This window comes from Pongo pygmaeus, chromosome 2 (assembly GCF_028885625.2).
Source record: "Pongo pygmaeus isolate AG05252 chromosome 2, NHGRI_mPonPyg2-v2.0_pri, whole genome shotgun sequence".
Lineage (NCBI taxonomy): Eukaryota > Metazoa > Chordata > Mammalia > Primates > Hominidae > Pongo > Pongo pygmaeus.
The window spans coordinates 56,380,901-56,406,550 of record NC_085930.1 but is presented as its reverse complement, the minus strand read 5'-3'; the positions used below and the strand labels follow the sequence as shown (position 1 = coordinate 56,406,550).

At 41.2% G+C, this 25,650-nt stretch overlaps 1 protein-coding gene and 1 long non-coding RNA gene across 16 annotated transcripts in view; one reads left to right on the top strand and one right to left on the bottom strand.

The window, feature by feature from the left end:
• Positions 1–9,524, top strand: part of MYLK (myosin light chain kinase) — a 280,357-nt gene extending 270,833 nt beyond the window's left edge. For 10 of the 12 annotated variants that reach the window (XM_063661671.1, XM_063661677.1, XM_063661673.1 and 7 more), the window contains 3 exons: positions 1,489–1,618; positions 3,051–3,182; positions 7,467–9,524. In XM_063661671.1, the coding sequence (XP_063517741.1) occupies positions 1,489–1,618; positions 3,051–3,182; positions 7,467–7,711 (507 nt within the window). In that variant the 3' untranslated portion in view covers positions 7,712–9,524. The remainder of the gene's footprint in view (positions 1–1,488; positions 1,619–3,050; positions 3,183–7,466) is intronic. The other 2 variants (XM_063661676.1, XM_063661679.1) reach the window with 1 other exon arrangement.
• Positions 1–25,650, bottom strand: part of LOC129033025 (uncharacterized) — a 76,240-nt gene that overhangs the window by 40,187 nt on the left and 10,403 nt on the right. For all 4 annotated transcript variants that reach the window (XR_010125687.1, XR_008501506.2, XR_008501504.2 and 1 more), the window contains exon 3: positions 16,755–16,872. This is a non-coding gene — a long non-coding RNA (uncharacterized LOC129033025). The remainder of the gene's footprint in view (positions 1–16,754; positions 16,873–25,650) is intronic.

The window sequence follows — 25,650 nt, the reverse complement described above, 5'->3', positions numbered from 1 at the left end:
TCACTCTGGTGGCAGAGGCCAGAAACATACCCACACCATACAGAGTGATGTGTGTGAGAAGGGATGGCCAGGGGACAGAGTAAGGTGGAATGTCTGTCCAAAGTGCATGAGAGCAGTCTGTAGCAAGGACGGCAGGAGGCATGACAGTAAGGTCATCCCGCTCACCACAGTAGGTCTCCTCTTTAACCATAAACACACGCACACAATTTTCTGTATGTTTCCTTAGCACCCAGAAGTTATTTACTTTCAAAATGATCAGTCTTTTTACTGAAGCTTACTGGCTTTCCAACTAGTCCTAAATTGTGAGGCTTTACTGAAGTACTTGAGCATGTGAAGTGAACTGAGGAGGAAAATGGCTTTGCCGGCAGAGTTTGAGGTGCAATGAGTACAAGCCATTTGCCTATGAAGAGGCTGTTTCCTTCCTCTCTCGGGGGGACAAGTAGCCAGTCTGCGGTGACATCTGTTGTCTGGATGCACAGCTTTTAGATGCCTAAAAAAGATGCTTTGGGTGCAGGGGTGGAAAGACTTGGTTGTGCCTTAGTTTTCTTATCTTAGTCATTCCTGTTAACCTTAGAAAAAAGGTGAAAAACTTATTGAAAGATAAGAAACAATAAGACACAATTGTACATTATTAGGGATCCCATGCTTGGTAGAATTTTCGCAATGTAAATACATTACATCTCAAGTTCTGATCCTTTTCAGCAGAAATTCTTTCCTCTCCCAAGTCTAGTCACTGAGAAGCAAAGTGCCGTTGCCTTTTATTTCTTCGATGCTTCCTTTTGGTGCCTGAATGCACACCAGGGAAGAGCTCCCCTCCAGAGCTTCACTGCATCACAGACTTGTGCTGGGGCCAGCCAGAGTGTTTCTCAAAATCTTTTAAGTCTCTGAATTATAAACAGAGCTAAATGGGACCTTGGAGATCATCTTGTCCAGCCCCCTCCTTCTAGAGAAGGAAACTGAAGCTCAGAGTGGTTAAGTGACTTGCCCAAGGTCAACAGGATGCTGTGTTATTATTATTATGATTATTTTTGCATCAGGACTTGTGGGATCTGTAGTAACTATTCTCTTGGCCAATTATAATCACATCACTGGCATTGTTTTACGAGAAATAGCCCCGCTAGGCCCAGTCAGCAATAAGTCTTTGGAGCTGTCTCAGCCTGCAGTTGCTTTATATAAACTATCCCTTTTATGGGAGTTGAAGCACTGTATGAAAAGGGTTTTTGTCTCATGTTGACCTTGTTTAGTCACATTAACGCACACATCAGTTCCAGGCCCCATTCCATTCTCTGAACATCTTCTGACACACTGACAGTGCTGAGCAGAGCAAGGTTGGGTTCGCTCCTCTGGCAGAACCTCGGCTCTCAGGAGGTCCTTGTTCCGGGGAACAGCTGCTCCTCCAGGCCTGGGCTCTACTCCCCGCAGCCCCTCGCACTACCCAGCTGGAACCAGGGACAACGCCTGAGTCCAACCCTCGTGTCTATTTTCCAGAAAACGGGCAATGCTGTGAGAGCCATTGGAAGACTGTCCTCTATGGCAATGATCTCAGGGCTCAGTGGCAGGAAATCCTCAACAGGGTCACCAACCAGCCCGCTCAATGCAGAAAAACTAGAATCTGAAGGTAAGGAGAAGTTTCTCCAGCCAGCTGGTGAGAAAGAAAGGGTTGGGGAACAAAGGGGCATTTTGAGGTTTTGGTTGGTTTTGTTCTTTTTTTTTTTTTTTAATATGCCCTGCAAAGATAAATTCAGAAGTAATTTTGGGTTTCCCTGAAAATTACTAAGTCTAATAATTATTCTTAATCGTTTAACCTTAAGCTTAACCATTTTCAGAGGGAAAGTTATTTGTCTAATAGAATTAGATGACCTCAGCTATGCTTTTTCATATATTTTGTGTTAAAATTAACAAAGACTTTATTAAAATCTTCCTTTGTTCTTATGGCAAAAGTGATATGCTATATTAATAGGCAAAAATAACATTAAAATTACATGTAGTTGTGTAAGATTTATAAAATATTCTATTTTGTATCATCTTTGTGGTTTTGTTTTAAATAAAAATTAACTCATATGGTCCACATTCTTTGGCATTGTTCGTGATGCTGAATCGTGTCATTTGAACTGGGCAGACTGGGACTGGCAGGTCTCCTCCTGGAGACTAACAGGGTCAGTTACTTGCTCACTGTCTTAGATGCTGTCCCGTCCATCTCCTCAGTGAAAGCCCCAGCCTTTTCCTGCTTCAGGTGCATGCAGGGCCAGGCCCTTATTCATGTGGCCAGAGACACCCTCTGTCCCTCCCTGCCGGGTGCTTTTTGTGTCCACAGGTGAGAATCTGAGTTTAGATCCCTTTGGTGAGCAAAGGTAGGGTTATTGGTGAGGCCAGCAACTGCCTGCTCTGAAGTTTCCTCGCAACCAGGGATAGAGACTGCAGCACACAGGCCTGGTCCCTCCTGAGCCACTCCTGCCCCTCCTCAGATGACCCAGACATAGCCTGAAGGGGAGGGAGGAGATATAGGTGTCCCTCCAAGTTACAACTTTTCCCTGAACCAATCCCACATCCTGGTCCACAGTCACACAGCATGAAGGCAGTGTGAGCATGGAGAAAGAGCCACTGGAAGCTGAAGATGCGGCTAGGACCTGACTCCTCCCTTGTAAAAAGCAGGTGGAACATCTGCTGCAGAAGGAAGGCAGAGGGATATCAAGACTAGGAAGGCTGGTGAGGTCCTGCCCTGCTTAGATACCCTCAGCTGAATCCTAAAGCAGCATGAAATGCAGCCAGAAATCCTTTTTAAAGATGATTTCCTCTTTCAACATGTCAGCATAAGGGGAAGGGGGAGTCTGATCAATTCCTCAGCTTGGGCACAGTTCCTTCTTCTGCCAAAAACCATTTGGCAGCAGGCCAACCTGTCCCCAGGAGAAGGGCGTGCTTATGATTCAGTTCTCAAAGCTGCCTTCTTTGCTAAATCATAGCAACTTTTTTAAAAGTTAGTTTCTTTAAGCTAGAGGCGAGGCGAGAAGAAGGAATGAAGAAATGACCTGGTCTTCTTCTCTGTCTTCTAGAAGATGTGTCCCAAGCTTTCCTTGAGGCTGTTGCTGAGGAAAAGCCTCATGTAAAACCCTATTTCTCTAAGACCATTCGTGATTTAGAAGTCGTGGAGGGAAGTGCTGCTAGATTTGACTGCAAGATTGAAGGTAAGTTGTAGCTGTGCTTCTCTTCACCATGAATAGGGTGTGGCTGGATGGTAGGGTCCCTACCATGCACCCTGGGCAAGATGTCAGTTCTGTGCAGCTGGGGACAATGAGGAACCACCAAGCTTTGGGGGAAACTGGGTCAGCAGGAGCTGCTCATAAAGGGCGATGCCCTGCACTCCCACCTCCTGAAGGTGTGTCCTTCAGTCACTTCTCCAGGGGGCACATTTGAAATTTCACCTACTTACACCAGCCACTAGACCTAAGTTTAGAAATGGCCTTGCATGGACTTACCTGGCTTTGGAACATGCTTAGTGAAATGAGCTTTGCAAACTGCTGAAAAGCATGTGACTTGCCCATACGAGGCCCTCAAAGGAAGGCTGGCACAAAGGCATAGGATGTGGAGTCGGCAGGCTCTGCTACTCATCCACAGGCTGTGTGACCTTGGACGGTGGTCCAACTCCCCTGAGTTACAGTCCCTCTGCTGTAAGATGATAGCTAAGTCATGGAGTGGCTCTGGGGATTCTGTGAGGGGACATATGTGAGAAGGGGGAACATTTTAGATCTTGTAAAGATGTCACAGAGCAAAGGGAAAAGTTGTGGGACTGGCAGGTACAGAGAGCGCATGCATTGTGACTTCAGACCGAAGCCAGTTGGGAGCCAGGCACCCGGGACAAAGCACTCAGCCGGCGCCATCTTCCCCAGGCTGCTTATCTGTCCCCTGGGAATAATGCAGCCACAGACCTGTCAGTGGTCAGAGCTCAAGGGACCTTAAGGGGTCATGGCATAGCACCTGAGAAATGAGCAAAGTTGATGACACAAAGCGTTTCCATTTTCATATAGATTGCAACCGTCTAGAAAGAGAAGGGACAAGATAAGACAGGCTCTTTGCTTCAAGTCTGTGACTTTCACCTGCCAACCAGGGTGGCGGGTTATCGCCCATTTTGGTCTGACCAAATAAAGCACAGAAGTTTATTAGGCAGCTTTCCCAAGGCCGCATAGTACAGTACAGCAGTCAGAACAAACTGTGCCTGCCACTTTCTTTGATTCTCCAGAAATGTGACTAGACAATGCCTTTTGAGTAAAATAACTGAAAGTTAGGAATGGAAAAAGTAGTTTTTCTTCTGCATCTTTATATTATCAAAGTGCCTTATCAATGCTTCACCTACCATAGTCATTTTCCTTTCCTCACTCAATTAAAAGAAAGTGGATGTGCTGCCTTTGATAATATGAAAATTCTCGGACTGGGGATTCTGCTGAAGGCTCTGGAGCCACTGCTTGCAATTCTCACCATTACCATTGCCTTTGGGTCTTCTGAAGTTTCTTTTCCTTTTTGAATGTTTTAAAATAACATAATGATTATCATTTTGTACTTAATTTTCTCTTTGGGATTGTTTTGTACTTAATTTTCTCTTTGGAATTGTTTCATTGATATTTATGTAACTTTTGCCTGGAGCTCTGATGAGAAATTAAAGCATATGGATGCTGTTTTGATAAAAACAAAATTGAAACTTTTGCACTGAGAGTGCAGGGCATGGGAGTACAGGGTACTTTATGACCAGCTCTTCCTGACCCAATTTTCCTCATGGTCTGGGTGTTCCTAATTACTTCGAAAAAACAATTTCTAAAATTATTTTGAAAAAACAACATTGAAAACATTAGAATTCTTGATTTCTTATGTATAATTTTTATTCTGGTTAGGGCTCATATTAGCCTGTTTGCATTGCTATAAAGGAATACCTGAGGCTGGAAAATTTATAAAGAAAAGAAGCTTCTTTGGCTTGGGGCCAGCATCTGCATCCAGTGAGGCCTCAGGATGCTTTTAATCATAGCAGAAGCAGGCATGTCACATGGCAAGTGAGAGAGCGAGAGAGAAGGACGTGCCACGTTTTAACAACCAGATCTGCATGAACTGACAGAGCAAGAACTCACCCATTACCTCGGGGAGGGCACCAAGACATTCATGAGGGATCCGCCTCCATGACCCAAACACCTCCCACCAGGCCCCACCTCCAACACTGGGGATCACATTTCAACATGAGATTCAGGGGGCACAAATATCCAAACCGTATCAGGGCTACAATTTTTTTCCTGTAAAAATACTTCTCCAACATTTAAGAGAAAGTCAGGTGGAATATATTGTATAGTTTTAAAGGTATGTATATATATGACTTTGAAAGCGGGGTACGTGTATATACCATGTACCTGCAAACAAAATGCATAATGTTGGTAATGCTTCTGTACATATATATGTACACATACACATTAAACATATATAATATATATTTTATATGCATGTGTATTTTATTTTTTAATGCTGAACTTTGCAGAGATATGACTAATGCCTAAAGGCTCATTGGTGAGGTTCATTTCCAATTGTCCATAGGCAAATTACCTGCTTTGGATCAGACTAAGACAAATATTGCTTTCTTCTTCTTAGCAATATTATCAGCTCTTTTAAATTGTTTTATATACCTGTTATTAGCTTTATTGAGTTATAATTTATATACTATAAAATTCACCTATTTTAAATGCACAATTCAATTATTTTTAATGAATTTATACCACAATCCAATTTTAGAACATTTTCATCACTCCAAAAAGATCCCTTGTTCCCATTTTGTTTTGACTCTTATTTTTCATTTAAATTATTTAACTTAAACTATTATACAAAATTGAAAATTTAGGCTGGGCATAGTGGCTCACGCCTGTAATCCCAACACTTTGGAAGGCCAAGGCAGGCAGATCACTTGAGTCCAGGAGATCAAGACCAGCCTGGGCAACATGATGAAACCCTATCTATCTCTACAAAAAATATGAAAATTAGCTGGGTGTGGTGGTGTGTACCTGTAGTCTGAGCTACGCAGTAGGCTGAGGTGGGAGGATCACTTGAGCCTGGACATTGGAGGTTGCAGTGACCCAAGATCATGCTGCTGCACTCCTGCCTAGGCAACACAGTGAGACTCTGTCTCAAAAAAAAAAAAAAAAAAAAGATAGAAAATTGTATTTTCGGCTGAGCACAGGTAGCTCACACCTGTAATCCCAGCACTTTGGGAGGCCAAGGCAGGCAGATTACCTGAGGTCAGGAGATACAGACCAGCCTGGTCAACATGCTGAAACCCTGTCTCTACTAAAAATACAAAAATTAGCCAGGTGTCATGGCACACACCTGTAATCCCAGCTACTCAGAAGGCTGAGGCACAAGAATCACTTGAACCAAGGAGGTGGAGGTTACAGTGAGCCAAGATCACGCTACTGCACTCCAGCCTGGGTGACAGAGTGAGACTCTGTCTCAAAAAAAAAAAAGAAAAAGAAAATTGTATTTTCAATCTAAGAAGGTATTCAGATCTGGGTGTAGAGTTGGAGTTGGAGCAGTATTTCAGGCAGTACTCTATTTTTTATTTTCATTTTTTGCCATGTTGGCCAAGCTGGTCTTGAACTCCTGCCCACCTCGGCCTCCCAAAGTGCTGGGATTACAGGTGTGAGCCACCATGCCTAGCCTCAGGTAGTACTCTATGTCTGTTTAAAGATGGGTGGGTGTGGTGGTTCACACCTGTAATCCCAGCACTTTGGGAGGTCAAGGTCAGAGGAACACTTGAGCCCAGGAGTTTGAGACCAGCCTGGGCAACAAAGGAAGACCCTGTCTTTACAAAAAAAAACTTTTTAAAAAATTAGCCGGGCATGGTGGCATGTACCTATAGCTCCAGCTACTTGGGAGGCTGAGGGAGGAGGATCGCTTGAGCCCAGGAGTTGAGGCTGCAGTGAGCCATGTTCATGCCACTGCACTCCAGCCTAGGTGATAGAACGAGACCCTGCCCCCCTACCCCCCAAAAAGTGAAAGGTGGGATGTTTAACTGAGCACGGTCGCTCATGCCTATAGTCTCGCTACTCAGGAGGCTGAGAAGGGAGGATCGTTTGAGCCCAGGAATTTGAGCAACAGTAAGCTATGATCATGCCACTACACTCCAGCCTAGGCAACAGAGTGAGACTCATCACTTTTAAAAAAAAAAAAAATTAAGTTTTTTAATAGGTGGGATGTGGTGCTAGTCCAACATGTGTGGGAAATGGAACAACTTTAAAATATTCTATCTGGGGTTCCAGATATTGGTATTTACAAGACATGTCCATATTCTAAGGTAGATATCAAAACAGTTGATAAAGGCCAACATCAAAATTTTCTCCTTAACCACCTTAATCAATAGTGGTAGCTTACGAGTTGCTTGCATGAGTTGATAAGAAATTTTGAATAACAGTTCCTGCAACTTGTGTTCTCTCCCTGTGATGCAGGATACCCGGACCCTGAGGTTGTCTGGTTCAAAGACGACCAGTCAATCAGGGAGTCCCGCCACTTCCAGATAGACTACGATGAGGACGGGAACTGCTCTTTAATTATTAGTGATGTTTGCGGGGATGACGATGCCAAGTACACCTGCAAGGCTGTCAACAGTCTTGGAGAAGCCACCTGCACAGCAGAGCTCATTGTGGAAACGATGGAGGAAGGCGAAGGGGAAGGGGAAGAGGAAGAAGAGTGAAACAAAGCCAGAGAAAAGCAGTTTCTAAGTCATATTAAAAGGACTATTTCTCTAAAACTCAAAAAAAAAAAACAAAAAAACTCAAGATAGTAAAAGCACCTAGTGTGATAGATTATCTAGTTAGGTCATTTGTGGGTTGATTCTTCAGAAACAGCAGTTGATACCTAGCAGCGTTATTGATGGGCATTAATCTACATTAGCTGGCACCTTAAGATACTAGTGCAGCTAGATTTCATTTAGGGAAATCACCAGTAACTTGGCTGACCAATTGATTTTAGAGAGAAAGTAACCAAACCAAATATTTATCTGGGCAAAGTCATAAATTCTCCACTTGAATGCGCTCATGAAAAATAAGGCCAAAATAAGGGTTCTGGGCCACAGCTCAGCCCAGAGGGTCCCTGGAGATGGGAGGCCTCTCTCTCCCCACCCCCGACTCTAGAGAACTGGGTTTTCTCCCAGTACTCCAGCAATTCATTTCTGAAAGCAGTTGAGCCACTTTATTCCAAAGTACACTGCAGATGTTCAAACTCTCCATTTCTCTTTCCCCTTCCACCTGCCAGTTTTGCTGAATCTCAACTTGTCATGAGTTTAAGCATTAAGGACATTATGCTTCTTAGATTCTGAAGACAGGTCCCTGCTCATGGATGACTCCGGCTTCCTTAGGAAAATATTTTTCTTCCAAAATCAGTAGGAAATCTAAACTTATCCCCTCTTTGCAGATATCTAGCAGCTTCAGACATTTGGTTAAAACCCATGGAGAAAAAAAAAAAAAATCCTTGCTAATGTGGTTTCCTTTGTAAACCAGGATTCTTATTTGTGCTGTTATAGAATATCAGCTCTGAATGTGTGGTAAAGATTTTTGTGTTTGAATATAGGAGAAATCAGTTTGCTGAAAAGTTAGTCTTAATTATCTATTGGCCACGATGAAACAGATTTCAACTGATAAAGAGCTGGAGAACTCCATGTACTTTGGAATCTCCTCCAAGATAGCCAGAGTTTAATATGTCTTCATTCTCAACACTCTCCAAAGAACTTGACCTACCTTATGGGTTCCATATTTTTCTTCTTAAATGTGCATCAATCATGCCTTGCCCCCAACCTTTAAATATATTCTTAGACCTGGTAAATGCACTCAGACTTGCGTCTTTAGGAATTTTTAACTTTCTTTCACTACATTGGCACTTAAATTTTTTCTTTATAAAACTTTTTGAAGGTCATAAACAAAGACCATAATTGATAGACCTAATACATTTCCTCTGTGTGTGTGTGTGTAACATTCCATACTTTTTTTTCTTTTCCACTGTTTGTAAGGTGCAACAATTTAATATTTTTAAGGGACTTTTTAAGAGTTCCTTAAGAACAAATTTAAAATTACTTCAGTGCAATCCTACACAGTATCAACATTAGAATTTTGATATTAGTCTTATGTTATCTTCCATTCTATTTTTATCTGCTTTTTGCTGCTAGTTTCAAACTTCCAGTATTTTTCCTTTTGCTTTTAAAATAGTTACAATATTTTTCATAATAGCCACAGTATTGCCACAGTTTCTTATAATAAAGGGTTTTTATTTGATTTAGAGCATTCAAAGCTTTTTTCTATCACTTTTGTGTTCAGAATATAACCTTTGTGTGCATGTATGTTGTGTGTGTGCATGTGTGGCGTATATGTGTGTTACAGGTTAATGCCTTCTTGGAATTGTGTTAATATTCTCTTGGTTTATTATGCCATCAGAATGGTAAATGAGAACACTACAACTGTAGTCAGCTCACAATTTTTAAATAAAGGATACCACAGTGCATGCTGTTTGTTCAATCTTTGCAGACTTCTCTTTCTTTCCATGCTACCAGTTGTAAAGGACACAGCTATATCTTGGAAATGAAAAACAAACAAACACTGTGGTGCCTAGATGTGAAGAACTGGCTTATGTGGTTGTGTTTTACTATGGAACAGAATGATTTAGGAAGTTCTTGTTTTTATAGGTAGCCGAATTTACACATTTAGTTCAAAATTTCTCTTGAGCATCAGCTTAGTACGATATCATTCTAGAAGGATATCTTATAGAGCAGGTGTCCCCAACCCCCAGTACGTGGCCTGTTAAGAACCAGGTCACACATAAGGAGGTTAGCAGTGGGCAAGTGAGCAAAGCTTCATCTATATTTACAGCTGATCCCCATTGCTTGCATTACCGCCTGAGCTCTGCCTCCTGTCAGATCAGCGGCGGCATTAGGTTCTCTCAGGAACAAACTCTATTGTGAACTGCTCATGTGAGGGATCTAGGTTTCACGCTCCTTATGAGAATCTAACACCTGACGATCTGTCACTGTTTCCCATCACCCCTAGATAGGACAGTCTAGTTGCAGGAAAACAAGCTCAGGGCTTCCACTGATTCTATATTATGATGAGTTGTATACTTATTTTATTATTATTACAATGTAATAATAATAAAATTATTATATTATAATAAAATCTATTATTACAATGTAATAATAATAGAAAAAAAATGCACAATACGTATAATGTGCTTGAATAATCCCAAAACCACCCCCTCTCCTGGTCCATGGAAAAACTGTCTTCCATGAAAGTGGTCCCTGGTGCCAAAAAGGTTAGGGACCACTGTTACAGAGTATCAAGTTCTCAAAATGCTAAAATCTATATGACATTTTTAACACGTGACATTATCATCATCATCATCATCATCACTGATACTATTTACCAGGGCATGGTTTGAATTGGTGACTTTGGTGCAATTCATTATTGGCAGCCAAATGCTTTATCCATATCTTCATATTGAAGAATTTGCTATCAGGAAACTACCAGTCCTGCTTTACAGGAAGTCTGTTATCAGATATCAGATGGCGAGTCCCCCATGTCTTCAGATGTTCAAACAATATTGTGGATGGTCTAGAAAGAGTTTAAGACATGCTGTTAAATGTAGGGCTAGATAATTCTCTGATTCTTTGATGTAGTCTGGAAAGAAACAATCCATTGTCCAGTTAATAAATATTTAGTGTTTTCATTTTTAAGACAATCACAATCCACAAATGTCCCTAGTAATTTATTATTTTTAAAGAAAATGACTTTTTATTCCTTGCTAGTGAAAAATGTACAATTTATATGCTGCACTGGGAAAAATAACAGATATAGTTTCTTCCATTCATTTTCATCCCAAACATATAAAAAATAATCCATTGATTGTTCCTTGCATTGCATATCTTATTAAAAGATATTTCCTACTTGCAACTAATAAGACATGCTGACTGTTGTCAGCTCTAAATTTATGTAAAGATTTTTTATTTTTGTTAAAATGTTTGAAATTTGCTTTTTGCTCCACACCTCACCCGTTTTTGATAAATCTGTGCTAATGAGTACATAGGAGGTAATAAATAATTGAGTTGTGAGAAACCCAATTCTCCATTTTTCAAGAAAACACAAGTAGCACTACTCTCTTTATCCCTTGGGACTCCTTCTCTGTATTTTGAAAGGGGGGGCTAATGTTGGTGGCAGTTGTTGCTAAGGATCTCTGCACAGAGTTAGGGCTTCACTTTCGGCTTCCTGGTTAGATGGGGCCATGTGACTAGTCCTAGTCAGTGAGCTGTGACCAGAAGTGATGTATGTACCCTCGGGACCAGAGCATTTATGTGCTGGTACAAGCCTCTCCATAATGACTAGCAACACATGAGATGGTGGCTGCTGCAGCCATCTGGGTCTCTAGCCAACCCAAAATGGGGACATAACACAAGCAAGAAATAAACATTTTTTCTTATAAATCACCAAGATTTTGGGGTTCTCTGTGGCTGCAACATAACCTAGACTGTCCTGATACAGGCTTATCACCATGTTCGGGATGTGTGGTGACCAGGATGGTAGCCACTACTCACAAGTGGCTATTTAAATTTAAGTTACTTAAAATAAATAAAATAAAAAATTCAGTTCCTCAGTTATATGAGTTACATTTCAAATGCTCTATAGTCACATGTACATCACTTTTCAAATTATGTGAAATTAAAACTGAAAAGCTTGTGTGAAAGTCTAGAGAGTATGGTCTATAGTTTCATCAATTGTATTGGATAATATAGTCTCAATACTCAAGTGTTGCTCTTAATTCTTTATTTATATTCAAATATAGTTTTTCACTTTTTAAGACATTTTAAAGGCTGGGTGCAGTGGTGCACACCTGTAGTCCCAGCACTTTGGGAGGCCAAGGCAGGAGAATCGCTTGAGGCCAGAAGTTCAAGACCAGCCTGCACAACATAGCAAGACCCCATCTCTATTTCTTTAAAAAAAATTAATTAAAAAATAAAAAGACATTTTAAAAGTACCAGTTCTGGCCAGGCGCGGTGGCTCACGCCTGTAATCCCAGCACTTTGGGAGGCCGAGGCAGGCGGATCACGAGGTCAGGAGATCGAGACCATCCTGGCTAACACGGTGAAACCCCGTCTCTACTAAAAATACCAAAAATTAGCCGGGCATGATGGTGGGCGCCTGTAGTCCCAGCTACTCGGGAGGCTGAGGCAGGAGAATGGCATGAACCCGGGAGGCAGAGCTTGCAATGAGCAGATATTGCGCCACTGCACTCCAGCCTGGGTGACAGAGTGAGACTCCGTCTCAAAAAAACAAAAAACAAGTACCAGTTCTACGCTTCTGACCTCAAAATCTAAATAGTCCTGCAATTCACAAGCAACTCAGATTATTTCTGATATGAGACAACCAACAAGGCCAACATTCTCCAACGTCTTTGGAATTTGCTACTTGAGATGGGGGATCACCAGTAGGGACTATGAGATGGATGCAGAAAGGGAGAGAGACAGGGCTGCTGAGGCAGAATTTCCTCAACCATGGGTCAAAAGGGAGAGGAGCCATCCTGAGGCTACAATCCTTCCAAACTCAGCTGCCTTTTATCAGAACTCCCTTCCTACTGGAATTCAAAACACTCAGGAGATCTATAGTGCTTGGGGACAACATTGAATTTCTAACCGCTGCTGGTTGGAGATTTTAGCCCATAGGCCTTACCCGTGTTCCAAATGCTTATACCCTGCAGGAAGCGCTTCATGTCAGAGACTTCAGCCCCCCGAGTCTCTGTTTGAGGCCTGTGGTAAATTTTCACAAGATATTTTGTGACTCTCTTAGACTAGATTTCTTTTGGCTGGAGATAACTAAGGGAGAAGGAGGTTACAAATTAACCTAAGTCAATTTGGTCATTCATATTTATTATTAATAACATCTTTAAGGCAGGTATCAGTAGCCTCCAATAGTTAAGATATAGATTGAGCTATGGGGCTTCTCCACAACCACGCTTCAGGTGGTATGTTTCAGAGATAGTCTCAGGCCAAACTTGTCAAACACCTATTAGCCAGCAGTCATACAACCGATTCTGCAAGCTCCATGAAGTCCCAGATATGTCTCTCCAGAAAGCACCTTGCATGTTGTCACTGAAGGCAAATCCTGCAGTGTGCTTGGGTAGGAGGCAGCTAAGCTGGTTAATCAGTGGAGTCAGTTCCTCTTGGTGCTATCCTAGGAACCAACTTGTCCAACTTACCCACCATTTTCATTCCCTCTGTAAAATAAGTTACTACCTCTTACCTCTACCTCTTACTACAGCTGTGTAGCTTGTGCCTCAGTTTCCACAGCTACAAAATTAGAGTTATAGTAGTTCCTCACTCATGGCTTGATAGAAAGATTAAACAAGCTCTATGTGCCTGACCTTATGGTACGCCCTCATTCTGGCACTCAGAGATGGTAAGATGTATCAGAAACAATCTCTACTCTGAAAGAACTGATTACATTTCTGCAGAAAAAAAAAAAAAACCAAATATGTGAAAAAGTTATATTCAGTCAGCCCTCTGTATCCATGGGTTCCAAATCCATGGATTCAATCAACTGGAGATGAAAAATATTTGGTGGGAGGCTAGGTATGGTGGCTCATGCCTGTAATGCTAGCACTTTGGGAGGCTGAGGTGGGCAGATCACCTGAGGTCAGGAGTTCAAGACCACTCTGGCCAATATGGTGAAACCCTGTCTCTACTAAAATACAAAAATTAGCTGAGCATAATGGCAGGTGCCTGTAATCCCAGCTACTAAGGAGGCTGAGACAGGAGAATTGCTTGAAACCGGGAGACAGTGGTTGCAGTGAGCCGAGATCACACCACTGCACTCCAGCCTGGGTGGCTGAGCGAGATGCTGTCTCAAAAAAAAAAAAAATATATATATATATATATAAACTATATATGTAAAATTATATACATTATATAAATATATATATTATATAAAAATATATATATTATATATATATAATATAAAATATATATATATTTGGGGGTGGGGAGTTCCACAAAATTCCAAAAAGCAAAACTTGAATTTACTGCTCACCTAGTACTACATTGAATCTATGCGAAAGAAGTGATGTGTAGGCATTGTATTAGGTATTATAAGTAATCTGGAGATGTTTTAAAGCATACAGGAAAATGTGCATAGGTTACATGCAAATACTACATATGCCATTTTATATAAGGGACTTGAGCAACTGCAGATTTTGTTATCTGTGGGGGTGTCCTGGAACCAATACCCCACCAACAACTGTACTAAAGATGGAAGGTATTATTTTAAGTTCTACCCACCTCCCAAAAAAAAGGATCTTTGAAACTGAAAGTGCCATGCAATTGTACAAAAAAACAATTGCTGTGAGTTTAGGAAATGTTACAAATCTAAATCTCGTTCTAAGGAAAGTTTTAACTTCCAGTCCCTAAATATTCCCTTCTTCACAGTCAAAGGAGAAAAGCTCATCTGACCTTATGAGTATTATTTTTCTATCAAGAGGAAAGTTCCCAGAGTTAGCTTGACTTAAACTAATTACGCTTTAACTTTTATCCTGACACATCCCCTAAGTTCTAATTGATATTTGCAAAAGCTGACTTACATTGACTTCTTTCTGGCTGCATATTATCCCAGAACAAATAGGGCTCTGAAGGCTGAGTAGATGTCTTTTTCAAATTGTCTAGAAAGCCAAAAACTGAGACTCTTGTTTTCAGAAGAATCAAGAGATCAAGGAAATATCAGCTTAGGAAATAGGAACCTACCACAGTAGAGAGAAAGTCAAACATGAATTACTCAAGAGAAGCAGTGATTTTCTACCCCTCAGAACTTTCATTAAACTGATAGTAAAGGGATAACAATGTTTTTAAAAAAGATGTCCCTGGTGTGTGATGTTTCCCTTCCTGTGTCCATGTGTTCTCACTGTCCAATTCCCACCTATGAAGGTAACAAACCTGCACATTGTGCACATGTACCCTAAAACTTAAAGTATAATAATAATAAAATAAAATAAAGGGAGATGTAAATTCTTCAAATATAAAGACAAATACGGGTGATGACAGATGGAAAATATCAGAATTATGGAAGATGGAAAACAAAGAATGGATAACTGACGTAGAGCAGAGAAACTGAAGCTAACATCCTGCATAGGAGGAAGCCAATAGAAAGACAAGTCAGTCTGCCCTGAATTCCCCAAAGGCTAGAGGCTAGACAGCCAGGTACCTATGAAAGGGAGCCTCACAAGGTATGACTCATACATGCAAACCAAGGTCTTTGAGGTCAAAGCAGCTCAAAAGTCCACTAGGAGATCAAGGCAGAGGCAGGGATTGTTGGGAGTTAGGACAGAGCAGGGGCTAAGAATCAGGAGGTTACTCTAGACTCTTCGATACTACCCATGTCAAAGTGCAGAAAAGACTCCGATCCCAGAAAGGCATTTGTTTGCTTAAGGCTTTTTAAAAGACCGATTAGGCCGGGCACGATGGTTCCCAACTGTAATCTCAGCACTTTGGGAGGACAAAGCAGGAGTATTCCCTGAGCCTTGAAGACCAGCCTGGGAAACATAGGGAGACCCCGTCTCTACAAAAAAAAATAAAAACAAAAATAAATAGTGTTTTAATTAGCTGGATGTCATGGTATGTGTCTGTGGTCCCAGCTTCTTGGGAGGCTGAAGAGGGAGGATCGCTTGGGCCTGGGAGATTGAGGCTGCAGTGAGCTGTGATCACACCACTACACTCCAGCCTGGGCAAAAAGAATGAAACCCCATTCTTTTCTAAAGAAAAAAAAAAAGACAGATTAGCTTCTTTAAAGTTAAATTGGTTGTCCAAGAAGCCAAATCATTTAGACTTTCAATAATGCACCCTCTTAATGAATGCCTTATATTCATTTATTTAAAACAGAAACTCAGCTGACTAATCTCCATTTAATCCAACTTGCCCAACTTAACCACAACTCTCACTCCTTCTGTAAAATGACTAATGCCCGCATACTTCTGTCCCCACTAACTGAGGTGCATATTTACCAAGAGTCAAAATGGGTTTGTTCTTTTTTTTTTTTTGAGACAGAGTCTCGCTCTGTCGCCCAGGCTGGAGTGCAGTGGTACAATCTCAGCTCACTGCAAGCTCCACCTCCCAGGTTCACACCATTCTCCTGCCTCAGCCTCCCAAGTAGCTGGGACTACAGGCGCCCGCCACCATGCCTGGCTAATTTTTTTGTATTTTTAGTGGAGACGGGGTTTCACCATGTTAGCCAGGATGGTCTCGATCTCCTGACCTCGTGATCTGCCAGTCTTGGCCTCCCAAAGTGCTGGGATTACAGGCGTGAGACACTACACCCAGCCAAAATGGGTTTGTTCTTAAACTTATTTATGCCAGTTGTACTTGTCATTGTAATTATATCATTTGATTAAGTATTACATAAAGCAACAAAAATCGAGTACTAAGGAGAAAAGTAGTTGTTTCTATGGAAGCTAAATTGAGACTACTTGTCATGCCCGGCAGATTGAACACCCGCATTTTCTCCTGTCTCTCCCAAAACCTTAATAAAGGTACAAAAGGCATAAACCCATAAGGGCAAAGAATGAGAAAGGAGATACATTAGAGTTGAGATGTCAGCAAAATTTTGGAATAGGCTAATTGGTAATTAATTTTAAGTTTCAACTTTTTCCATTCTGCAAGTGTCTGCAGGGGAGAAAGCCTCAAAAACAAGGTAATTCAAGCTGGGTGTGGTGGTGCATACCTGTAATCCTAGCTACTCGGGAGGCTGAGGTGGGAGGATCACTTGAGTCCAGGAGTTCAAGGCTTCAGTGAGCTATGATCATGCCACTGCACTCCAGCCTGGGCAACAGAATGAGACCCTGTCTCAAAAACACAAATGAAAAAGGCAAGGTAATTCCTACCACAGAATTAGCAAAAGCAGAGGAACTGGATATCCCCCTCATCTCCTCCTCCTCTAGCCCATATGGCCAGCTGACAGTCCCTCCCCCCAACCCTGGCAGGAAAGTGGATCTTTTAAAGTTGGACTGGAGAGACCACGGACTAGTGGACAACAGGCACAACTTGGCGGGTGAGGGAGGCAACTGAGAAAACTTAGGGACTGGGGAGAGTCTGCACACTGACCTTTGAAACTCCAGCCCTCTCCTACTGCTTGGCTGCCAGAACTCTGACTACAGGGCAAGACTGGCTACAGAATTTGCAGGGCCCAGTGCAAAATAAAAATGTAGGGCTCCTTGTTTAAAATAAAATTTTCAAGATGGCAAAATTTCTCTTAAATGGTCCAATACTGTGATAAATTTAGTAAGAGTTAAATCTTGAATCCCAAATCTAAGTCAGTTACACAATTTATATGTTAAATTGGAATCACAGGCTAATCTGTTTCTCTAATATGCCTTTTTTTTTTTTCTTTTTTTTTTTTTTTGAGCAGAGCATTAGAACAAGTGTCAGGTCCTTCTAAGAGCAAGGCCCTGTGAGACTGCATGGGATGCTGGCCCATGAAGCCAGCCCTGCTGCAGGTTATTCCTGCACAGGCAAGGGATTGAAGGACTGTTCTTGGAAACTGGACAATCTAGAGAAATGACCCACATATACTGTCATATGGGAATTTCTCAATAAAAACATCCAATTCTCATCAAATTGTCAATGTGGGTACTTTATGCATTTAATGGCAATTTTTGCACACAGAAAAATTATTCAGAGACCATTTTGTTCTTTTTAATTCATATTTTACCTATTGCAAATTTTAAAACCTAGTTCTTCCTTAAACTTTTAAATTCACTTTCCAGATCTGATTTGGTAGGTTTATAAAATCTACCAAAATGCAATATTAACTTTTAAGGGAACTTTTAGCATCTAATTAATTAATTCCCTTAATCATTTTTAAATCATGTTGATAAATGTAATAAACACCTGTAATCCTAGCTACTTGGGAGGCTGAGGTGGGAGGATTGCTTAAGGCCAGGAGTGCAGTGAGCTATGTTTGTGCCACTGCACTCCAGCCTGGGCAACAGAGTGAGACTGTCTCAAAAAACAAACAAACATGGCTGGTGCAGTGGTGCACATCTGTAATCCCAGCACTTTCAGAGGTCAGGAGTTCAAGACCAGCCTGGCCAAATAGTGAAACTCCGTCTCAATAAAAAAATTAGACAGGTATGGTGGTGTGTGCCTGTAATCCCAGCCACTCAGGAAGCTGAGGCAGGAGAATCTCTTGAACCCAGGAGGCAGAGGTTGTAATGAGCTGATATGGCCTCACTGCATTCCAGCCTGGGTGACAGAGTGAGACCCTATCTCAAAACAAACAAACAAACAAATGAAAATTATTACTAGTGTATAATAATTTCATTTTCATTTTAAATTCTTCAATTGGCTTATAACAAAACTTCCCAAGAAAAGCTCCGACAAATAACTTCTCAAATGAAATAAGTCTCATAGTAATTAAATTTATAAATACAAAAAGACTTAATGTCTCTTAAATGGTCTAATACTGTTATAAATTTAGTAAGAGTTAAATCTTGAATCCCAAATCTAAGTCAGTTACACAATTTATATGTTAAATTGGAATCACAGGCTAATCTGTTTCTCTAATACGCCCTTTTTTTTTTTTTTTTTGAGCAAGGTACCGTCCAGGCTGGAATACAGTGGTGCTATCATAGCTCACTGCAGCCTCAAACTCCTGGACTCAAGCAATACTCCTGCCTCAGCCTCCCAAGTAGCTCAGGACTACAGGCATGGATATCATGCCTGTAATGAGAAAAACCTGGAATCATATAGAAAAACCTTCCCCCAAGTTGGGAGGGAGCCAAGAGACCAAAAAATGACTCAGACAAGTCCAGTTTGGCAAGTAGATGAGTTTATTAGGACTTATATAGGAGGTACTCCCGCACAGCAGCAGGACAGCTGTAGAGACCCATGCTGCCTCCCATCCCTATGCTGCTTTTGAACTAATTTTCTGGCTCTTTGCCTACTGTGTGTGTTATGGGACTTTTTTCCCAGGTAGGTTCTCAGATACTCTCTGGAATGTTTGGGTTCTCAGGGACACCTGCTCCTTGACAGGACAGAACAAGACCCCATCTCTAAAAAAAGAATAAAAAGGAGTACCTAAAATAAGGATTTTAAACTAACATTTAATACCATATGTTTACTTTGTAATTTTTCTAAATTCTAAATTTCATAAAGTTAAAGAAAGTTGTTTATTTGAAGAAACATTGCCTTTCCTCTTAGGGGAACATCAACTTCTCAGCTGGCTGAGTTTACTCTGACCAAACACTTCAGCTGAGCAAGAGACTTGGAATTATAAGACACCCTGGAAATATTTCTTGTGACTCTGATTGCCAAGCTAAGTTCCTTTCTGTAGTCACTACATTTTGGATTCTAAAATCCAGTTCTTGAGTTTCAGTCCTAAACATTCCTTTATTCCTGGAGTTTGCAACCCCAAATAAGATTGTAGCTAGGACAGGCACAGTAATCCCAGCACTGAGAGGCCAAGGCAGGTGAATCATTAGAACCCAGGAGTTCGAGACCAGCCTGGGCAACATGGTGAAACACTGTCCCAAATAAAAATACAAAAAAACTGCTGCGTGTGGTGGTGTGTGCCTGTAGTCTCAGCTACTCGGGAGGCTAAGATGGGAGAATTATCTGAGCCCAGGAGGCTGACGCTGCAGTGAGCCATGATCGTGCCACTGTATCCAGCCTGAGTGACAGAGTGAAAACCTGTCTCAAAAAAAATATTGTAGCTAACATCTTTCATCACTACTTGGTTTTACATTTCTTCAATTCTCCTTAGATATGTAATGTTTTCCAACTACCTGTAAAGATACTTATGGTCATTCCATTGGATCCTCAGGATTCTTATTTAAGTCTGTGTGTTAGTCAAGGTTCTCTAGAGGGACAGGACTAATAGGATAAATGTGTATGTGAAAGGGAGTTTATTAGGGAGTATTGGCTCACATAATCACAAGATGAAATCCTACAATAGGCCGTCTGCAAGCTGAGGAGCCAGGAAGCCAGTCCAAGTCCCAAAACCTCAAAAGTAGGGAAGCTGACAGTGCAGCCTTCAGTCTGCGGCCAAAGGCCCAAGAGCCCCCAGCAAACCACTGGTGTAAGTCCAAGAGTCCAAAAGCTGAAGACCCTGGAGTCTGATGTTCGAGGGCAGGAAACATCCAGTACAGGAGAAAGATGGAGGCTAGAAGACTAAGCCAGTCTAGTCCTTCCACTTTCCTCCTCCTGCTTTTATCCTAGCCACCCTGGCAGCTGATTAGATAGCGCTGGCAGCTGATTGAGGGTGGGTCTGCCTCTCCCAGTCCACTGACTCAAATGTTAATATCCTTTGGCAACACCCTCACAGACACACCCAGGAACAATACTTTGCATCCTTCAATCCAATCAAGTTGACACTCAATATTAACCATCACAGTCTGTTAAAACCTTTTTGGAGTTGGTAGAATCCCAAAATGTTTTCATGCCCTTCTTTATGGTAGGGTCACACCCCTGTGGACATTAAATGACATCCAACTGAATTCTGCATTATCATGGATTTGTCAGATAGTGCTAAGGTCATTCTAATGACTATGAGCATTCTACAGCAAGGCCCACAGTAAACAGGCCCCAGCTAGTCACACAGTTTCAGTTTTTAGTGCTTCACTCTTAAATACAGGCAAACAACTAAATAACATCAGATATTTGAGGAAAATTTTCTAACACAAAAGACAAAGAGGACAACAAGCATTAAAAAGAACTTGGAAGAAATAGAGATCATATAGGGAGGAGAGGAAAACAATAATTCATATCCTCAAAGAAATGTAAGAAAATATTATAACCAAAACCAAACAGGATGCTATATACAAAAAATAAAAATGAAAAATTAAAGAAGCATTCAAAGAATTAGGTTGGAAAACATAATTATAGAAATCTCCCAGGAAGAAATAAAAAAAGAGGCCAGACACAGTGGCTGACACCTGTAATCCCAGCACTTTGGGAGGCCAAGGCAGGCGGATCAACTGAGCCCAAGATTTCAAGACCAGCCTGGGTAACATAATGAAACCCCATCTCTACAAAAAATTTTAAAAAAAAATTAGCCAGGTGTGGTGGTGTGTGCCTGTAGTTCCAACCACTTGGGAGGCTGAAGTAGGAGGATCACTTGAGCCCAGGAGGTCAAGGTTGCAGTGAACTGTGGTTGTACCACTGCACTCCAGCCTGGGTGACACAGTAAGACCCTGTCTCAGAAAAAAAGGAAGAGGAGGAGGACAAGGAGGAGAAGGAGAAGCAGGAAGAGGAAGATTAGGAAGGGAGGAGGAGGAAGGAGAAGAGGAAGAAGAAAGAAGAAAAAGGAAGAAGAAAAAATAAGAAGGAGGAGGAGAAGGAGTGGGGGGAGGGGAAGAAAAACAAGAAGACGACAATGAACAACGGAAGAGAAAAGATAAAAGAATCAGAAGAGGTCCAATATACAAACAACAGAACACTAGAGAGAAAAGAGAAAATGGGGCAAAAGTAGAAGTCAATATCCTACCTCACAAAATATTAATTTTCTAGGTCAGTGGTTCTCAAAGTGTGGTTTGGAACTCCAAGAGCATTTTAGGGAGAACATGAAGTCAATACTATTTTAATAATAATGCTAACTTGTTATTTGTCTTTTTCACCCTCTTTCACCAACAAATGTAGAAGGGAGTTTTCCACAGTCTACCCGATGTGTAACGATGTCATCATTCTGAGGGCTTATATTTTCTTGTGATTTTACATTTCTTAGTTCTAATTTCTAATATGATAAATAATACAGAGTTCTAAGTCACATTAGAAAAAGTTCTTTAGGATCTTCAATAACTTTTAAGAGTTTGAGAACCACTATTCTAGGTGATCATTTAATCTAAATATAGCTAAGCACATTCATTTGAAGCTCCTATACAACACCCAAAATGCAACCTGTATTACTATTGTCTCCTCTTCCTTTTCTCTGAGGTTCCCACTAAAAATTCCACTCATACAAAAACATCAAAGAATTTACTGACTTTGTAAGGGATGTGGATAAAGGAGTTTATATCAATCAGCATTTCGCTTCAAACCCCCGCAAGACCTGCGTCTTCTCCCAAGTTTCCCTGTTTTTACTTTTCCCCCATGCTCTCTCTGGTTTTGTCTGGTGCAGTGGAGTACAGTGGCCCACTCAAGGCTCACTGCAGCCTCGACCTCCTGGGCTCAAGCTATCCTCCTACCTCAGTCCCCTGAGTAGCTGGTACTACAGGTGCCCACCACCACACCTGGCGAATTTTTGTATTTTTTGTAAAGATGGGGTTTTACCATGTCGCCTAGGCTAGTCTCAAATTCTTGGACTCAAGCAGCCCACCTGTCTCAGCCTCCCAAAGTGCTGAGACTACAAGTGTGAGCCACCTTGCCCGGCCTCCATCCTCTCTCTTAGTATTGTTATTTTCCTCTTACCCTCTTCTCTTCCCTCATATAGGGAAGTTTAAGTTTATCCAAGATTTAGCTAAACTAGCAAAAATAAAAAACGAAAAACAAAAAACCCATATTACTGATATCTACCCTCAATAGAAGATAGAAAGAAAAAGAGGAATTATAGTTTCTGATACAAAGAAAAAATTTAAGGCCAGGTGCAGTGACTCATGCCTGTAATCCCAGCACTTTGGGAGGCCAAGGAAGGAGGATCACTTGAGCCCAGGAGTTCAAGAGCAGCTGGGCAACATATGGAGACTCTGTCTCTACAAAAAATTTAAAAATTAGCCAGATGTGGTGGTATGCACCTGTAGTCCCAGCTACTCAGGAGGCTGAGGCAGAAGGATTGCTTTAGCCTGGGAGTTCAAGGCTGCAGTGAGCTATGATTGCACCACTGTACTCCAGCCTGGGCAACAGAGTGAGATCCTGTCAAGAAAAAAAGAAAGAAAAAGAAAAGAAAAGAAAGAGAAAGAAATTTTAATCACAAAAACTACTACATTCATTGGAGAAAAAGCAAAACAGAAAGAACATTTTAAAATAAATGATGCTGTCTCTCACCCAAAAATAAACATTAGTAATATATTGGTATACCCTCTTCCAGATTTTTTTCGCCATAGACAAATACCTGTACCTAATTGTTACAAAATGGGATCTTACTACATGCCATGTATAATCCACTTTTTTACTTAGCATATTCTAAACAACGTCCATGTCAAATACATCTATGCAATATTATTTTCCCAAACTTTCTCTTAAAACTTTTTCAAAACCAGGCATGGTGGCTCATGCCTATAATCCCAGCACTTTGAGAGGCTGAGGCTTGAGCCCAGGCGTTCAAGGCTGCAGTGAGCTGTGATTATGCCACTGTACTCTAACCTGGGCAACAGAGAAAGACCCTGTCTCTAAAAAATAGGAAATAAAACATAAAAACTTTTTCAAACTGAGAAAAAAAATTGACAGTTTCATAAACACTCTTATGCCCTTCACATATAAACAATGTTAGAAGATTTACCCTGAACATCTCACTTTTCTGCATGGCTCAGGTCCTCTGATCAAAGGCAATTGCAAACAATTCAAGAATACTTATATAAGGAGACATCTCAGGATAGCAAAGCGTAGAGATGTTTACCTCCCTGGAGATGGTCCAGGACAGTAAAGATAAAGAACTCTTCTTCCTCCCTTTCTGGACAAGACTTGCTTACATTCCAGAGTAAACTAAGGTTTCTCTCTCTCTGGAGGGGATGATGGGCAGGTCTCTGGCAGTTATATATAAGATCAGAGTTTCCTAATTTTTACAGGGCTCCTCTCCTGTAATGCACCCTACTGCATGTGCAGGTACCATCTCGCCCTCACGATGACCCTTGGAAACTAACATAGGATGTTGCTTGGGCTGCTGCTTTTGCTATGAATGATTAATTGTTTTTGTTTTTGACTCAGAAGCCTCATTTAAAAGTAAGTTTCTGCAAAACCATTTTTAATGGCTGAATATACTATTTTAAGCGTCCATCATAATTTAGTCAGTCTATACTGCTGGACATTTAGATTGTTTCCAACAGTTTGGAAATATCCTTATTGTAAATAGCATAGTGATGAATGAACTTTTATAACTAAATCTTTTTTCACATCCTAAATTCTTTCTTTAGGATAAATTCCAATGGCTGGGTGCAGTGGCGTTTGCCTGTAGTCCCAGTTATCAGAAGGCTGAGGTGAGAGAATCACTTGAGCCCAGGAGTCTGAAGCCAACTTGGGCAATAGAGCAATATCCTATCTCTAAAACAGATAAAAATAAAAAAGTTCCAAGAAGTGTAATTGTTGAGTCAAAGGACACGCATAATTTTAAAGTTTCGGTATGCATTTATGTATTTCCAAGCTGTCTTCCAGAAAGTCTATCAATCTATACTTTCAGTAGCAAAGTGTAAGAACACAACTGTTCTTATACCCCTGCCAACAGTGTCACTGACACTTTGAATAAGAAAAGAAAAAGAAGAAGAGGAAGACATCTATCTCATTGTTTTAATCAGTGTTTATTCATAAATGTGATTGAACTTCATTAGTGTGTTCATTAACTATTTGTAGGGAGACTATGGCCTGCAGCTGATCGCAGAGTCATCAAATACTAAGGCAACTATCACACAGCCTCTCACATATGTCTCTTCTCTCCCCACATCTGCTGAGGGCTCAGTTCTTCCAAGTTCAGATTCTCAAAGAGATGAATCTGATATAGCCATTTCATATTATGTTGTATCACCAGCCAGTCTAAGGGACCACTAACTGGAAGTTTAGGGTGGAATTTAGAGTCTGAATCCTATCACCCATCCCTCTTTTCCTCCAGGGTTTTGCATGACAGAAAAACTAGATCATCAGCCAAACAAGAATCCAAATGTCAGCTGTCTTTTTTTTTTTTTTTTTTTTTTGAGATGGGATCTTGCTCTGTTGCCTGCCATCCACTGCAACTTCAATCTCCCCAGCTCAAGCCATCCTCCTGCCTCAGCCTCTCAAGTAGCTGGGACTATAGACATGTACCACTACATCCAGCTAATATTTTTATGTTTTGTAGAGACAAAGTCTTACTATGTTGCCCAGGCTGGCCTCAAACTTCTGAGCTCATGCGATCCTCCTGCCTTGGCCTCCCAAAGTGCTGGGATTACACCATGCCCGGCCCAAATGTCAGTTGTCTTCATGGTTGGTCAGGCACCCAAAAACATACCCTTGAAGAGTTCTCTGATGCTGGCCAGTTTGGAGACGGCAGCAGGGTCACATCTCACCTTCCTGAATTGAAGATAGCTTCCTGGCCTGACAGGACTGATCAGAATTCCACCCAAGTTCCCACTGCCAATCACAGGCAGAAAGACTAGAAAAGAGAAAGAGTGGTGCACTGCAAAGCAGAAGGAAGAGAAAGCCTGGCTGCCTTTCAGTTCAGTGACTATGCAGAATCCCTTGTCTCCAAGTAAAAGCATGGCCCTGTGAATTTCACAGATCTTAACTGATCCTATTAATCTTTTCTCCTCGCTGTGAATAGGCAGAGGCCAGATATGTTTATTTCTAATATTCCCTGTGATAGGAGTTTTTCATTTTTGGCCTCCTAGTATCTAAACACACTTCCTATTTGGAAAAAATTCCAATAAAGAAGCTCAAGTATGGACAAATATCCCCTTTTCCAGATCCCTTATCTCTAGAATTTGGGCACAGGACCTTCCAAT